At 41.3% G+C, this 18,572-nt stretch overlaps 1 protein-coding gene across 2 annotated transcripts in view; it reads right to left on the bottom strand.

Annotated features, from left to right (window-relative positions):
* Positions 1-12,566, bottom strand: part of LOC123770624 (L-fucose kinase) — a 54,308-nt gene extending 41,742 nt beyond the window's left edge. The window contains exons 1-8 of one of the 2 annotated variants that reach the window (XM_069301880.1): positions 12,337-12,566; positions 11,208-11,308; positions 10,262-10,461; positions 8,838-9,017; positions 6,768-6,987; positions 5,100-5,251; positions 3,189-3,328; positions 1,526-2,361 (exon numbers count right to left, since the gene is read on the bottom strand). In XM_069301880.1, the coding sequence (XP_069157981.1) occupies positions 1,526-2,361; positions 3,189-3,328; positions 5,100-5,251; positions 6,768-6,987; positions 8,838-9,017; positions 10,262-10,461; positions 11,208-11,308; positions 12,337-12,338 (1,831 nt within the window). In that variant the 5' untranslated portion in view covers positions 12,339-12,566. The remainder of the gene's footprint in view (positions 1-1,525; positions 2,362-3,188; positions 3,329-5,099; positions 5,252-6,767; positions 6,988-8,837; positions 9,018-10,261; positions 10,462-11,207; positions 11,309-12,336) is intronic. The other variant, XM_069301881.1, reaches the window with a different exon arrangement.
* Positions 12,567-18,572: the final 6,006 nt, after the last annotated feature.

Below are 18,572 nucleotides of genomic sequence, written 5' to 3'. Positions count from 1 at the left end.
CCAAAATACTTTGCATCCTACAGTGGCTTTATTAGATATGCATTTATGTAACAGCTGATTTAATCACTGTATCATGTTCTTCTGTATATTTTTAATAAAATTATTATCATAATTATTACAAGCAGTAAATATAGGTGATTATTCTATGGTTTAATAAAACCTTTATTGGTAGAACAATTAGGTTACCCACAGGGCATCCCTACGATAAGTGATATTGCAACTGAATGGATGGGAGGGAGGGAATTATTAAGGGAAAGTGCCAAGCCTTTACAAATACATAGCACTGGGGCGGGATCAGGATAAGGATTTGGGATGGGACAGGGGAAGAAGTAAGTAAGTAAGTAATTATCAAAAGAAGGCACCAAACCGGGAAGGCTATGTAGCACCATCAAATACGCAAAATAATCAGAGGGCGCTAAATATCACCAAGGATGCCAATACGAGAACAAAAACGCATAAGGCGAACGATATCAAAAGTATCCGAGTCACCAAGAATTCTATCGAGGGACAGGTGACCGCGAGGGGACAGGGGAAGAAGAATGGTGCCCAACCACTTGGACAGTTGGGGAATTGAATGCCAACCTGCATGAAGGGAGACCGTCATTCTACCGTCCAGCCCAAGTGGTTGGAGCAAATGGATGGGAAGAAAATGAAGCAGGAGATGCAGTTATATGCTGCTGATGTTCTTCTGGTATATATGCCACTAGAAGAACTAAAAGTTGTCCTCAAGAATTGTTTAATAGTATAAAAGATACAAATTTACAGTATATGAATTTTAAAGTTAGGTTATCATTTTTGAATGGCAAGATTCACAGATATATCTGGAGAGAGAGAGAGAGTGAAGTTTGAGAACACAGTATTTTATATACTGTACTGTATAAAGGTATTTATTTCACCAATAATCTCCAGCATCTTTTAGTAAAAGACAAAGTAGAGATGGGGAAAATGGAGCTGACCTTCAAGTAGCATTGTTCTGGGAGTAGTCAATGAGTAAGTAAGTCCCCCTTCCCCCAATTTAGGGATTTGGTACCCCCTAAGATAATTATTAACTCAGCTTTCCTATAATATTGATTTCTGCTTGTATTAGATTGGCTGGCCTTTGTCAATAACTAAAAACTAATAAAGAAGATATAAATGAAAGGGCGCTATTACTCCATTAGTTACACTCGCATAGTAGTGACTGTGATCTCTCATTTTCCCCACCTATACACTGTCTTTTTCCCTATGCAGCTGTAGGGAAATGCAGTCCTTTCCGAATTTCTCAAACCCAGGTAGCCGGGGTGTATCGGATTATGAATGGATCCTGAGATCATCATTACTGTACATACTCTTCAATAGACAACAGCACTGTATCTTTTAAATTTCTTAAGCTTTCAAACGTTGTTTTAAAAGTTTACTTTATGTTCTAGTTATATATGGAGTGATGGTATGATAAACTATTGGACTTCAAATGCACACACATATATTATACTTCCTTGTAATGCAAGGAATGAATAAACCATATTAGCCAGAAAAATGTCCTTACTTGTCACCAGGTAATTGAAGTACTGAAGTAGAGATTTTCCGCCTACGTCATCTGCAGTCTCTTCGATGAACTGCTTCACAGTCTCCAGGTATATATCTTCTCGTTCTTTCATTATTTTCTTAAGGCTACACCTTGAGGCAGCCTCTAAGAGTGAAACTCTAGAGCAGCTTTTCCACCCTTCAATTTTTGACATCCATTTTAATTGAGTCTCATCGTCAGTAATTGCTCCAATTAAAGTCACGATTATTTGGATTTGTTCCTCAATAGAACAATTCAAAACAAACAATTTGGCTGTTAAAGCCGTTTGATTATGGCTCTTGACATCTGGCCACAAGTCGTCCTTATTTAGTCCAGTTCTGGCAAGGAATGTAGCCCATTCAGTGTTGAAGATAGTTATCTTTCCGTCATGTTGTACCCTTGATAAGTCATCACTGAATCCGTGGCACGTGACTACGTCATCTTTCTCTCCAGGGTACATCTGCCAAACATGTCCACTTGGTGAATTAATGACTATACTTGATTCCTGTAACTGCATCCCTAAGAAAACACAAGGACCCTTTGAGGTTATGGAAACATTTTTACCGACCCAGGAATCAAGGATATGTATTTTTTCATGCAGTGACTTAACTTCTCCTTGAATGAACGAGTTCACTGTGACAACTTGCTCATTTGAGGCAGCATCATTAATGTTGTCTGTGTGCACAATGCTAGTAGAAGACAATAATGGCAGTATGGAGAGCTCAAATGGTAAGTTTGATCCTAAATAATGATGTCTCGTGCCTTCTAGAAGGTGATAACAAGCTTTATGGCCTTGTAGCTGCTTCCAAATCTGGAGTCTGAAAATGTGAAAAAATAAATATATACTGTACCTATATACTGTACTTTCCTGTAACTAATAAGCTTAACTGAAAATGTAATTAGTTAGTTTTTTTACCTTAAACTAAAGCAGCATTTATAGATGCTGTTTGAAGTATAAAAAAAAGTTGTATAGGGTTTGTCGAGTCTAGTGATTGTTCTATTGCATGATGGCAAGTTGGTCTCTTGCTTGTGGCTACAATTTGATTTTCCACTATCTATCTTCCATCAACTGTGACCTGACAATTTGGAATGGTCATGGTTGGTGACCAGGTCATGAGAGGCTGGAAGGCAAGATGCATCTCTCTCAATACATAGGTTGGTTACACACAGAAATCACAATTGCGTGATGCATCAAATGAACAAATCAACACGGGCCGTGACGAGGCTTCGAACCTGCGTCCGAGAGCATCAGTATCAGTAGCTCAGTCGATTAAGGCAGCGTCTGGGATACTCTCGGATGCAGGTTCGAATCCTCGTCACGTCCCTTGTGGATTTGTTTACATAGGTTGGTCACTGGCTCAAGGGAGCAATAGACAGACTAGCTCAAAATGGACCATTTCACTTCACCAAATGCTCTGTTTTTGTTGGCTGTAACTTGGTAAAATATATGCAATACTGCAGAAAAAATAATAATTCTTATTTCTAAATCATTAAATTTTGTATTATTGATCTCAGACAATAAAATGAAAGGGAGACGCTTAACACCACATTACATACATATGTAAACATTGCAATCAGATCCTCTACTATTTTTTTTATAAATAAAATAATAATAATTCCACTTCTTGCATATATACGGCCTTACCTGGCAGCTCGAGACTCCTGCTGAGCAAAGCCGTTGTAGCTGGATGCCTGAGCATAGACGGCCCCACATTGACCAGTGATGTACTCGTTGTATGCAACCCCATGACACAGTGGTAGCAACAGATCAAAGTATAAAGACACCTGCAACATAAAAATTGCCAATAATTGCTCTACCCAGTTTTACAGTACAATGTTATTGCCATCAATGCTATTACCCCTTTCCCTATTTTGTGGAGCAGTGAAACACTTTACTCAGGAAGCATTGGAAAAAATAACATCATCAGGGGAAGACGCCAAGCCATTACGACGATATAGTACTGGGAAGGGGTCAGGATGAGGATTTGGGATGGGACGGTGGGAAGGAATGGTGCCCAACCACTTGGACGGTCGGGGATTGAACGCCGAACTGCATGAAGCGAGACTGTCGCTCTACTGTCCAGCCCAAATGGAAGGATTGGAAAGTGTCAGACAAACAGAGTTAAAGATATTAGACAGTATATTTATTAACTTGTGATTTTTTTATAAATTTAACCCTTCCACTGCCCATAACATCCTCAGATGTTACTTATGGTACATTTAACATCTGGAGATGTTTGTAGGTATTGTGCAACATTTAAAATGGCAGGAGGTACACAGCTCGCATCCACTGCCTGAGGCCTCCAGTAAACAGACACCACCTAGGAAAAAATTCAATCATGGGTTTGTTGCCTTGGCTACAGATGTTCTTAATATAGCAACACTATGGGTGGTGAATGCAGCTCGAGCTTCTAACTCAGCCTTGCAGCTCAGTCTACATTTTCAATTACAAGTGACAAAATTATTAAGTTAAAAAGCTGGACGAATATGAGTTTGTAAATATCATGGATGATTTTAAGAGTGGTTGAGTGATAAAAATCATGTACTTGACTGAGACGACAGTAGTACTGGCAGCACTTTGCTTAGTTAGCATCATGTCCTACAAAATGCCGTGGTGCTTCACTACCTTGTGTGTCTATCACCTGTTGGACCAAACATGAGTGCATCGTTAGAAAGAGCAGCGAGGAGAGAAGCAATGAAAGGCAGTTACACCTTGGTGCAGTGTGTTGGGGGCTAGGCTGTGCTTGGGGAAACTGTTTTCAAGACTTTCACACCCTCCATAACTTCCAAGTGGTTCATAACTGTAATTACCTAAGTCTAATTACCTAAGTGTAGTTACAGGATGAGAGCTACGCTCGTGGTGTCCTGTCTTCCCAGCACTCTTTGTCGTATAACACTTAGAAACTACTGACGGTTTTGGCCTCCACCACCTTCTCACTTAACTTGTTCCAACCGTCTACCACTCTGTTTGCGAAAGTGAATTTTCTTATATTTCTTCGGCATCTTTGTTTAGTTAGTTTTTATCTATGACCTCTTGTTCTTGAAGTTCCAGGTCTCAGAAAATCTTCCCTATCAATTTTATCAATTCCAGTTACTATTTTGTACGTAGTGATCATATCACCTCTTTTTCTTCTGTCTTCTAGTTTTGGCATATTTAATGCCTCTAACCTCTCCTCGTAGCTCTTGCCCTTCAGTTCTGGGAGCCACTTAGTAGCGTGCGCACGTGCGTGTGTGCGTGCATGCGTGCGTGCGAGACGATGCATGTAGTTATTTAGAATGTTTGTACAGTTTGATAACAGCAAAAATAGTATGTTTTATTGCTCTACAAAATATACTATGATACGAATATTAGTGACAAGCACGTGCCTGTGCGTAGCGATGTTTTACACGTTCTGTGATATAAATACAGTACCACTATTGACATCCCAAAGTAACACTGCATTGGAAAAATACATTAAAAATATGAGAAAAGAACAACAATAGTATTTTCAAACCACACTGTGAGACAAGATTCCTACTCTCACAAACAAGCAAATTCAATAGCTCGGAAAGATACCTGTAGCGGTGGCACACCACTGTCCATGCCATAGTAGGTACAGCGGTCAAGGGGGGGAACCGTGTGCAGGCCAAGCAGCTGCTCGGTAAGTGAGCCACTGAGGAACACCACTCCTGAGATTACTGTGCCAATGCCTTCTGGAAATACTTTCCCTGCAAACAAGAATTTCATATTTAATTTCATTAGTCCTTGATCACATACTGTATGGGGGTTAACACAGTCAAAACAATCCCAATTTTGATGAATCATATTGAGAAACTTAAAGCGAGATAAAAAAAAAGAAGCGAGAAATACTGTAGATAGAAAAAAAAAAGAGGTATAGAAAATGCACTGATGGGGGTCATACAAAAAAATCAACACACACTCTCACCGTGATGTGTGCTCGCTGCAAACAAGACCATACTCCCTGACTGGCATAGTGATCACTGAAAACAAAGCCCCAGCCCTGACCCAATGTAGCTGTGCACATCTTGCACTACAGAAAGGGAGTGTGCCATGTGGATGAACCCCCCTCCCCCCACCCACCCCAAAAAAAAAAAAATCTTCAAGATCAACAAGGCACTCGTGTCTCCATCATGAATATGTGAAAAGGGGTGACCAGCCAAGGAAGGAGTAAAGTACCTTCAGCCAGAATCAATTTAAAGGAAAGGGTGTCAGGTAAAGTAGAGGTTGCACTCAAAATTTTGATATAAAAGGCAAGATCTACCCAACATCTGCTGGAGAGTGCAGATGTTGGGTATCAAACATCTGCAAACACAGCAAGGCTGACCACAGGAGAGAGGGAAAGGTTGTCCTGGTGTCCCAGACTAATTTACCCAATGAGTAATTTACCTCCAATTTACCTCCTCCTTTACCTTTACCTCCCAATTTACCTCCTTAAAATTTTCTTAGATTAAGGACCTGCCCGAAACGCTGCGCGTGCTAGTGGCTTTACAAGACTGTAATTACCATATTTGTATCCTCACATTCCTTATGTACATTCTTGTATATGCATAAATAAATAAATAAATAAATAAATAAATGAGTTTAACAACTGGGATGACATTAACCATGACTGCCAGACGACAAGGAAGTCAAAGCTTGCCAACTGGAAAAGCACATTCTCTGACTAGCAGACAGTTGAAACAACTTTGTGATTTGAAGACTCAAATCAACCAGTCTTCAAGGTAGGCCAGAACCCAGACAGAAAACATTGATGATGGCACAGTAAATAGGTACCTAGGAGATAGTCAACTGTTGTAGGGGGTTGCTTCCTGGGAAAGGTCAGTAGTTTGACCTTGGGGGTAGGGAGCCGGTAGAGAGCCGGTCGGCCGAGTGGACAGCACATTGGACTTGTGATCCTGTGGTCCTGGGTTCAGTCCCAGGCGCCAGCGAGAAACAATGGGCAGAGTTTCTTTCACCCTATGCCCCTGTTACCTAGCAGTAAAATAGGTACTCGGGTGTTAGTCAGCTGTCACGGGCTGCTTCCTGGGGGTGGAGGCCTGGTCGAGGACCGGGCCGCGGGGACACTAAAGCCCCGAAATCATCTCAAGATAAGGGTAGGGTAGGGTGGGTGGGGGGGGGGGATTTGAAACGAGCCTAAAGTACATACCTGTACAATGTATACACAGGCTGTCTGTCTCTGACAAAATGAATTATTATACAAATCTATAGACATACAGTACTTACTCATTTCCTCAAGTGGCATCCTATATTCCATTTTGCTAATATCTTGACCATTGGCAGCAATAACTACCCCATGGTGTGCGGCGTGCTGCAAGGGGGCTGCCACCGTGCACACAATAGCACCATCAACACCATCAGTATGAGGAGGGCATAGCAGGGAAGAATATGGCAGAAAAGCATCTAATGAAGTTACCCAGACTCCAGTTTTGCTATTTGCACTTATCTGAAAACATAACATACTTTGAATATGATATCCTGCCACTTACTATGTAGTAATTCTGGCTATGCTCCTTAACCTTTGCCATGCCGCAATATTTTTTAAAGAGACATTTGTCAGTGTGCATAATTTATATGTACATCTATATAGGAAGTGGGTACCACCTCTAGTTGGAATGAAGACCCATAGCATTAAAGAAAAGAACAGAAGCAGGCGATGAGTCACAATAATGTGGCTAAAGTATGTTGACCTGACCACACATTAGAAGGTGAAGGGACGACGACGTTTCGGTTCGTCCTGGACCATTCTCAAGTCGATTGTGACTTGAGAACGTGACCATTCTCACAATCGACTTGAGAATGGTCCAGGATGGACCGAAACGTCGTCGTCCCTTCACCTTCTAGTGTGTGGTTTGGTCACCATGCACTACTGACTGGACCATCGTAGGGCCTCAATATTTTCTCACAGGTACATCAAGTTTTTGATATTTCATTGTGCTTTAGAGAACTTTAGAATCAAAGGTTAGAGTGATGGTGACCGGCTGAATTTACATTGTGAAGCCCCTGGCTAAATCTGATTAATGAGCTGTCTCAAAAAATGTACCTGTGAATGAAAATAACATCCATCAAAATTCCTTGTGCATGGGAAATCTGCATCACTCTTAACCATGCATGCAAGTCAGAAGTATGCAAGTAGAGCTTTGTCAAGGCGAAGGGATCCTCTGGCCTCAAACATGGTACAGTAATGTCTCCTTCATTCTTTCTAATGTAACTGACTACTGCACAATGAAATCAGAAGAATGTGATGCAACTAAGTAAATATTGAGGCCACTCAATATTTTCTAACTACTGTTAGCAGCTCCATCACATGAGAACATGGAATTGGATCACCTAAGTTGTAGGACTTCAAAAGTGAAGGCATGAAAATAAATTAGAGACAAAACACTTTTTCCAAGATTTGGTAACCTGGGGCCAGATTCACGAAGCAGTTACGCAAGTACTTACAAACGTGTACATCTTTCCTCAATCTTTGACGGCTTTGGTTACATTTATTAAACAGTTTACAAGCATGAAAACTTCCCAATCAACTGTTATTATTATAAACAGCCTCCAGGTGCTTTAGAGCTTATTTACCATTTAATAATTATAAACAAAGCCGCCAAAGATTGAGAAATGATGTACAGGTTCGTAAGTGCTTGCATAACTGCTTCGTGAATCTGGCCCCTGATTAGCTAATTTCTTAGCAATACTGTATCTATTTCCCACCAAATATTCAATATTACACATTCTCTCGAGGTTTTTCATTTGTTGAAGCTTCTGCTATCATTGGTGCACTGTATTATTTTCTGCCCTAGTGAATGGATTGGTCCAAATGTTTGCAGCAAATCCATAGTGAAGAGATACTACAACTGAAAGTATGCAATGCTGTAATCAAATAACTAACCCATAATCAACTAAGAGGTACAGCCATTATTACTAAATAGGGATTGACAAAATATACAGTAAAGCATTTATATTAATGCACCTGCTATAAAAATAAGTTTTCTGTAATATTAACAAGGAAATGCTAATTCCCAAGGGGTGTCTTGTGGCAACATAGAATGGAGAGGGGACTGCATCACTAGTGAATACCATGAAACCTCTATATTTGTCTCTTATTTAATGAAAATGTTCAAAATTCAGTTATAAATACAGTATACTGAAAATAACATATAAAGACTTTGTTATGACACATTTGTTAGTTGCTTATTATTCTAGTATGAGGTTGATGCAGTCATACACCTGGCAGTGAGTGGGGGGAAGGGGGCTGCAGCTCAGTAGCTCCTATGGGCGAGCTGCCACTGCACTGAATCATACTTTAGTTGTCATCCAAATGGTATGTTGAAGCAGAGTTGGTGGCGAGATTTTGGCACAAGGTGGCACAAATGTCTGTTCTGGTGAAAGGCGGAGGAATGCAGTGCCACCTGGAGAATGGACTAGAAGACGACCATGATGTACCACAAGAATGCGGCTACTGTGAACAAGTTCACTGCTGATCTGTAAAAATTCATACAATCTATGTACTATATAAAATAGTGGTCAAACTGAAAGCAAATACAGTAGTTGACACGACAGAAATATTAGAACATTAAGAGTACAGAAATGCTGCTTCCAGCAATGTCCTGTAGTCATGTAGAGGTGCTTAAAACCACCTCAAAATTATATTACACGAGTTTACCAAAGAGCCACTAACACTAGTGGCCTCGATAAGAACAGGAAGCTGGCGACTTGTCAAAGGTCCCCCCTCCCCCATTTGCCTTGATCTTTTCCAGCTGTTTGTACTTTAAATATTAACAGAGTTTAGGCATTTACAGCTTCAGCGGGTAGGAGGTTCCATGGGTTTATAACCCTGTGGGTGAAAAGCATCTCTTTGTTCTCCTTGCAAAAAGTTCTCAGTCCTACATTGTGGCTGGCAATGCAAGCCACAATGTATGTGTCAGAAAGCAGGCACATCATCTTCAGGAAGCTGGATGCTGTGTTTGTATTAAGTGTTTGGGTGCCCCCAATACTGTACATAGAAGTTTGTTAGCAATAGATTTCTGAGCATAACTTGGGAGAAAATGATGTAATTTTAGTGACTGCAGCTCAAAACTATATACCACCATAAGAGTACATACTAGAAAGCAATAATAATTTATTCACAAGAAGGTACAATGGGTTGGTGAGAATACATAAGATTGGTATTTGTACATTCTTGCAAAGCCACTAACACACACACACACACACACACCATTTCTGGCAGGTCCTTAATCAAACATATCAAGATGAAAAGGTACATTGTAACAAGGTTTTATATCAAATAACTCAATATAAATTGACAGAGGTGATTACACTGGTGAAGATATGTCTTAAGTACTAATATTGGGGAAGTGGGTAGTACAAGATACAGTGTGAGGTTGAAGCTCAAGGTAGGAAACTGAGGATGAAGACCAGACCACACACTAGAAGGTGAAGGGACGATGACGTTTCGGTCCGTCCTGGACCATTCTCAAGTTGATTTGAGAATGCCAATCAACTTGAGAATGGTCCAGGATGGATCGAAACGTCGTCGTCCCTTCACCTTCTAGTGTGTGGTCTGGTCAACATACTTTAGCCACGTTATTGTGACTCATCGCCTGCAACTGAGGATGAAATTAGGTACTTTTTAATTTTACTGAAAGTCAATTATCAGTTATCATTTCACTTTGCATTTTTAATGATCAATACAGTAATAATAACGATAAGGATAGTGAGAAACTCACTGTAGTATGACCTTGCTGGGCAGAAAGCCTCTCTATTGTCACAAGAAGGGCATTAATTGTCGCTCCTCCACTTCCAACACCTGGGCCTGGCTGAAATTCAGACTCATGTTTCACCAGGTGGCCTTCCGGCCGTGGGTCATCCAACACCAAGAGGAGGTCATGACTGGGTAAAAGTCCACCCTTAGACAGCCGATTACATTCTGAAAATAACCATAAAAATTAGACGAAAACTGACAGATTACACTGCACAAATTGAGCTACTCTACAAGAAAAGTTATTCCTTCTATTTATATACAGTAGCATATAATATTTTTCATACTGTAACTAGTTCAAAAAAATGTATTATATTGTGTCTAACCATTATGTGCCTCTGGAACCTTTTCCACTATTGCTCACAGGAAGGGTATAGGGTGCATAATAAATTAACTAAACTCTAAAACTAAGCATGAAGGAAGAAATTTCGACTCTACAGAAACTGATCAGATAGAAAATGGTTGAGAAGAAGCCCAAAAGAAGAATATCGAGCCTAATAACCTGTAATGTTTATATTTATTAATTTATTTATATACTGTACTGTATATACAAAAAGGTACATTGATGTTATGAGAGTACATAGCACTGATGTTCTTGCAATGCCACTAACACGCATAGCACTTCAGGCAGGTCAACGGAACATTTTAAGTGGGTAATATGTAGCAAAACTTGAAGAATTGCAACAGGTACATTGATGCATAATTTGAGGATTATTAATAGGTACATTGTAGTAAAATTTGCATCAACATAACAACCTGTCTGCCATATGTAGTCTGTCAATTAGAGAAGACAGACAAGTTGGAGATCAAACAATACATGTCAACAGCAAAAATACTACTATAATGAAATGCAGTTTTCACTATCTATATAAATTAACATTAGAAAACGATTGACTTAATCTGAAATACTGTACCTTCTTCCACTCCTTCTCTTACACTTGCAGACGAGCAAGTTATAACTATGGTAGTCCAGTGAAGATTGCCGTCATCACCAGCCGAGTCCATTATGCTCAACCTGGAGGAAACGATTATGTGTATACAGTACTGGCATAATAAATTTTCAATATTTATAGTTTGGGATATATGCCAACTCGGGCTCACGATGCATTACTTTGTGGGGATATTATTCACTGCGTTCTTACTAGGGTTACGGCAGGATGGAAATTCACCAATCGTGACGACAATAATAGCAATACTTAGTGACAATAGACTGGGTAGATGGACAAGTAGCCGAGATGTAGTCATTGTCATGATTTCATATTTTGTGTTGACAGGAAGCACGTTGGGCTTATTAAGGCACCAAATGTGAATTACCTTGCCCAAGATACAAGCCACAACAGTTGGCTCGCTCCCATGTACTTATTTACTGCTAGGAATACAGTGTGCTATAATGCTTCGTTGTGTTTGGGAATAAAAACCCCGGACCTTATTTTACCTGAGGGCCACCAAACCAGTCTCCGTGGTGTAGTGGTAAGACACTCGCCTGGCGTTCCGCGAGCGCTATGTCATGGGTTCGTATCCTGGCCGGGGAGTATTTACTGGGCGCAAATCCTTAACTGTAGCCTCTGTTTAACTCAACAGTAAAATGTGTACTTGGTTGTAACAACGATTCTTCGCGGCGGGGATCGTATTCCAGGGACCTGCCCGAAACGCTACGCGTACTAGTGGCTCTACAAGAATGTAACAACTCTTCTATATATCTCAAAAAATAAAAAATACACACTAGTGGCCTCAGTGATGACAGGAAGCCAGCAGCTTGTCAAATAGTTGTGAGCCAACTGCTCCCCACAGCTCAGTACATTAAATAAAGGTTATTTTTATATAAAAAAAATAAACTTTAGGCTGTTGTATAAAGATGAACCATTACATATGCATTCGAAATCAAAAATTACAATTATTTTCTGTATTTATTTATAACAACATTGAGCAAAGCAAGCTTAATGTGATGCTTTAATAGGTACTATATGCAAATCATTCAAAATATCAATCAATTAGCGATCTAATTGCTAGCATTATATCAAAACTATAACCAGAAAACTATACATAAATATGAAGGAAGGTCCCCTAGGCTGTGGCGACGCCCCTGAGACTGATAGAGCCGAGCCTCTGTGTTATCACCAGGAACAATGGCGGGGATGGTGCCACCTGGCCCCACACAGTGCCACAGTGCCAGAGAGAGCAGCAACAGCAGCTGTCAGGTGCACATCCCATGACACACACGCCAACACATCTTTTACACGTCGCACACCAATGTTTTGACCGCTTCGGACACCAGCTTTGGACGTTTCGCATACGTGTACGTGTTCAATATTAAAACGACAATATAATGCTATTAACAATAAAAATCTTCTACTTAACAGGCATATAGTTATTAAATGAAGTTTAGTGATGTTATGGATATAATCCGGGCTTGGTAAGGCCACAGCCCGCCAGCGAACACACAACACACCCGTGTGACCACAAACACGATTCAGCGCACAAAACACAACACTTTGGTCAGTTTTTGGATAAACTCCTTTTACATTTATTATGTGATAGATATACTTGTATATAATAATATCTATTATAGATATTTTGCTTAAGTTAGTTGTAAATGATAATGTAAAAATAGCCACTGAGGTTTGATTAAGATTTTATGACCATGTAATCTATGTTCTGCTCCACTACTCACTGGATGAGTATGGGGTGCATAATAAATTAGCCTCCTTCGGCGGTGCCTTGTTTCTACATTTTTTTATTTATTTATTTATTTATTTATTTATTTATTTATTTATTTATTTATTTATTTATTTATTTATTTATTTATTTATTTATTTATTTATTTATTTATGCTTATACAAGAAGGTACATTAGGAATGTGAGGATACATAATATGGTAATTACAATCTTGTAAAGCCACTAGTACGCGCAACGTTTCGGGCAGGTAAATGTGTTTCAAACTCTAACTGTATCTTGTGCTACCCACTCCGTCAACTCAAATTTTGCTACAATGCATGTACATTGTTATGTACTCTCGCAACCCAATGTACCTTCTTGTATATAAATAAATAGATTTCAACTGTAAGGGGGTATGGTTTGCACCTTGTTATTCTAATAATTGATGTCTTAATGGAAGCGCTAATTATATGAACAAGTGTCATGTATTTATTCAGACGAGAACAACAGCGAACACAAACCAGCGCATATATGAACGAAATGGTTTGTATGTACAAACTTCTCAGTGAACGAAGTTGTTTCTAGTGAGGTATCCGAAACTGCAGTAGACGACTTGACCTGTCACAAGATGGTTATGGGGAGCATAATAAATGAATTAAACTAACTTATTATACAATTTACAACGTGCAATTGTACAACATTGTGCAATTGTATAATAAGTGTATTGCATTTCATAGTTATTCACATTTTTTTTCTTCACCTTTGTAGCGAGTAAACTTATACTCGCTCCATTATCTCATCATCTTAATAGCATAACTAATTACACAAGCTATAATTCTATCCCTATTTACAGGTAACGGTTTTTCCACCCTCCTGTCTTATTGTGAGGTGTAGTCACCCTATATAAGCAAGAGATTTGAGAATAGCAAGCCTTCACTCACCAGACCACTCCACAAGTGATCATTTGAATTTCATCATGGAATTCCAATTGACTTATAATCGATCCAGCAATGCTGCTCAGTGTAGGAAAAGACCATCGATAATGGATACTAGTTCTGAAAGTGACGGCGAGTGGCATCACGTGAATAAGGCTAACAGGACAAGCCACTCCATGACGACCCATCGCCCATTAATCTCTCCAGCTTCTCCAGCTCTCCCAGCGCCTCAGACTAGATCTATGCTTCCAGTCTTCAAAGTGTAGCACACGGAAGGTAAGTCTTCCTACGCTACTGTAGTGGACCTGGAAAAAGAGTACCCCCAGCTCCAGGTCAGAGCAAGACCTAATCTCAAAGGAGAATACATTCTGAGGCCTAAAGACGAGTCGGCCGCTACGATTCTAAAAAATTACGCAAAATGTGAGGAACTGAAACCAGAGGATAAAATAAGTAAAATCATTGTCCTCCACTATCCCTTGCATATGGCCCTTGGCCATCTCGAAAAGCTGAACTATGTGGTGTCAGCAGAGAGATGCCAAGTACGAACCACAAAACAGGAAACTCGACAAGTCCTTCTCACAGTAAGAGGACGGATCCCAGAGAAACTTGACCTTGGAATCTGGGGGGTGTTCCAACACAGGCCTTACACCCCAGAACCCCTAAGATGCTTTAGATGTCAGAGATTTGGGCATCACAAAGATGGCTGCCAACGCCCAGTGAGGTGCGGAGTCTGCAGCCAGCCCCATGATACAAAAACATGTATTGATAAATTCAAGGCAAACCACCCTGTTCAGGCAAAATGCCCAAATTGTTCCAAGGCACATCATGCCTGGAACTTGAAATGCCCTGAAAGGATCAAAAGGCTTCAAACGAACCCCACCACGCCTACAGCGGAGCCGAAACCCCCACCAAAACGAATACCAGCTCCCATGCCCACTAAAACCGCGTGGGGTCTACCCATTCAGGAAGAGGGGGCACACGGCCCTTCACCATCGGCCATGGTGAAGGGTGAGAAGACAGTACAAGACAAAAAGAAAGATGGAGGACACAAGAATCATGTTCAAAGCAGTCGGCCTCCCATTTCATCCAGCAAGCACACTGGGGCCAATAGGAGTAGCAATTCCAGTGCCAAAGTTACCACCGAGAAGGGTCTAAAAGCCACTAGGCCCCTAACCTGCACAACATTAAATAGTGCTCCCACTGAACTGGACGCTCTCTGGCCAATGCTCAAAACTTTGGTCACTGAGTTGATCGAAAGTCTGCTGTCTTCACATGGAATCAAGCAAACCACAGAGACTCGGAAGACAATTGAGCACAAGCTCAAAAAATTCGAAGATGTAATATCCACACCGTCAAGACAGCAGGGCAGGAGACACCCCCATAAAAAGCAGATAGAGTCCAGCTCGTCGGAAAGCGACATTGATGAGTCAATTTCAGGTCCACTAAGAACCTATACACCAATTGCAACTTCCATGGCGTGTTCATCAGACTCCATGGATACCACGGAATTATCAGCAAATTCCAAGAACCTAGAGGTCTAAAGATCCTGCAATGGAATGCGCAAGGACTGCGCACTAAATTGCAACACTTGCAATGCATAGCAGCAACCAAGGGCATAGACATCCTGATACTACAGGAGAGCTTGCTTCGAGCCGGATTAGAATCTAAAATCTCAGGCTATCGAGGCTTCTTCCTTCCATGGATCAATGGGCAATCCAGGGGATGTGCAATCTATGTAAAATGTGACCTGATCTCCAAATCCATAACCAGCCCACCCAATTGTGGAGCAGGGACAGAGGTAATGGGAGTCACCATTGAGCTAAGACACGACAAACTTGAAGTGTTCAATGTGTACAGGTCTCCACAAGCCGAAATGGATCTCTCTGTGTTATTTGGACACGCGACAACAACAAACACAATCATTTGTGGAGATTTTAATGCCCATCATCGATTGGCACTGGGCTCGAACAAAACAAATGAAGCCGGCATACACATTACACATCTACTGAACCAGCTTCCAGAAATACAAATCCTAAACAAGAATGAACCTACCCACATCCAAGGAGGCAGATTAGACCTAACCTTCGTTTCAGCCTCCCTAAGAGATGCAGCAACATGGTCAGTTGAGCCCACACTGACAAGCGACCACTATGGGGTCCAAATTGATCTTCAGTTAGACCTACCCACCCCACCTCCGCCTCCATCTGAAGCCTGGAACTTTGCTTTAGCAAACTGGGACCGATTTTAAAACCTCATTTCAGAGTGGCAAAGAAACTATGATCTTCCCGAAGACATTAATCAGGCAGAACAAGAATTTGTCAAAGCGATTCAAAGTGCAGCCAACCACTCAATCCCACTGAAAAAACAGTCCACCGGACACCATAAAGATCATTGGTACTATTGCGAACGTGTCAAAGAACTCAACCATAGACTCAATAGAACAAGAAAGCTATACAAAAAGCAGCCAAGTGACCGCAACAGGATCTTACTTTGTGAGGTCAAGGAACATGTACATCGAGAGACCAGACAAATAAAAGAACAAAAGTGGCTGGAATGGTGTTCACACCTGAATGAACACACCTCTCTCGGAGAGATGTGGCAGCAAATTCACCGGGCCCATCATTGGCAACACCCTCCGACGCCTCGTAGCTAAGGCTGCAGTGAGATCTATCAGTCAGGAAGCAGCCACCTTGCTGAAACCTCATCAGCTCGGGTTTGGGATTCACACAGCACATGCAGCGCGGGCTTACATTGCTGATCTCCCGAACCAGAAGGCACTAGTAAAGCTTGACTTCAAAAATGCTTTCAATCACGTCAGAAGAGACGCTGTCCTCAGGGCTGTACACAACCATTTCCGTCCCCTTTACCCATTCATCCGATCGTGCTACAGTGGGGACTCTAAGCTTCTTTTTGGGGAGCATGAAATAAACTCCTGTGAAGGTGTCCAACAAGGTGACCCCTTAGCCCCCCTCCTTTTCTGCTTAGCTATCAAAGAGGTCACTGATAGTCTGACAAGCGAGTTAAACATCTGGTACCTGGATGATGGCACTCTCGCTGGAACCCCGGAAACCATTTAGGAGGATATAAGGAAATTCCAGGAGCAGGGAGCAGCCTTGGGCCTCATTCTCAATGCATCCAAATGTGAAATAGTCTCCCGCAACCCAGACATCACTGGCCAAATAAAAAATGTTCTTCCAGACATTCTCGTTGTAGAATCATCTGACTGCACCCTCCTGGGTGCCCCCATTGGCCCACGAGCAATCGAGGAGGTCCTGGATGCAAAAATCACTGATCTAAAGAGAATGCTGGACAGGATTGACAAGATTGATGCCCGTGATTCTCTTTTCCTCCTCACAAGATACCTATCTTCCCCTAAGTTGCCCTACTTTCTGAGATGTTCTCCATCCTACAGCAGCCCTAAGTTAAATGTGTATGACACCCTTCTGAGGTCCATGCTGGTGAAAGTCCTGAACCTGCCATTGGACGACTCTCAGTGGGAGCAAGCATCCCTCAATATAAGACTCGGCGGCCTTGGTGTCCGCACAGCCTCCCAAATTGCTCTACCAGCCTTCCTTTTCTCCTCCCATGCATCGCACGACCTCGTCAGATATCTTACCTGCAACCCTGAGAGATTCAGCAGGAATACATGATCCTGCTTTCACTGAATGTTCAAATCAGTGGGATGTTCTTGCAGCCCCAGCACCCATTATAGAGCCAACAAAAAATAAACACAAACAGTCCGGCTGGGACCACCCTCTAGTGGAAAAAGTAGCTGATGCCATGCTCAGTGCCGCAACATCAGACAAGGAGAAATCATCAGACATTCTTGTTTTTCAAAGAGCATTTAAGACTGAGCTTGGGGTTGATTATTAAATTATAACATAGGCACTAACTGTTTACTAATACTTTCTAATCATTTGTAAAGTAAACCTGAGTAAACTTGGTATAGGGCTGCGGTACGATTAGTTGAGCAGTCTGCCGGCAGCGAGCCAGCTGGGGGGAAGGAGACTGAGACTCGTTCTGTTTCTGAGCTGGCGTTGGGTGGATAGGATCCTCCTACCCTTCCTCCTCGTTTCCTTATTTCTGTGTCTTGTTCAAGCTAAGTATACACTGTGTACATTATTCAATTTCTGGCATACACATGTTCTATGTGTAGAGTAGTATACTTTGTGTGTAGTAGGTGTTTTAGAGTTTATATTACTAGGTATTCTAAAGGGGGTCCCAGTGGAACCACGTGGTCTCCCTACCCTAAGCTGACTCTAGCTTCAAGTGTTTCCCTAGTAGAACTTTACCCTAGCTTGTGTTCAGTGTAAACCTTGTATCCTGCTTAAGTGGACCAAGGCTTTTAACGTAAGATAGTGTGGTAAAGTAATTATTATTTTTGTTATTGGGGGGAATGTATATGGGAGGTTGTTAAGGGGTTAATAAATAAGTAAGTGAAGTAAGAGAGTATCAGTTCTTCCTGTGTAGGAGATCTCAAATCAACCTCTAGACTGACCTTGTGTGTAGCCAAGTATTCAGCACTGCTTATAGTTTTATTTGGGGGCCGGGCCTTTTAGATCTCCCATTTTGATAACTCTTAATGCTTACTATTGCCCCTACATTCAGATAATACTAGGCCCCATAGTACAGGCACTCCTTTATTTAACAACCACTATCGGTACCTTGGCGTCACTGTCGGCTCTAACA

Source organism: Procambarus clarkii, chromosome 46, assembly GCF_040958095.1.
Source record: "Procambarus clarkii isolate CNS0578487 chromosome 46, FALCON_Pclarkii_2.0, whole genome shotgun sequence".
NCBI lineage: Eukaryota > Metazoa > Arthropoda > Malacostraca > Decapoda > Cambaridae > Procambarus > Procambarus clarkii.
This window is presented reverse-complemented; position numbering and strand designations above follow the sequence as displayed.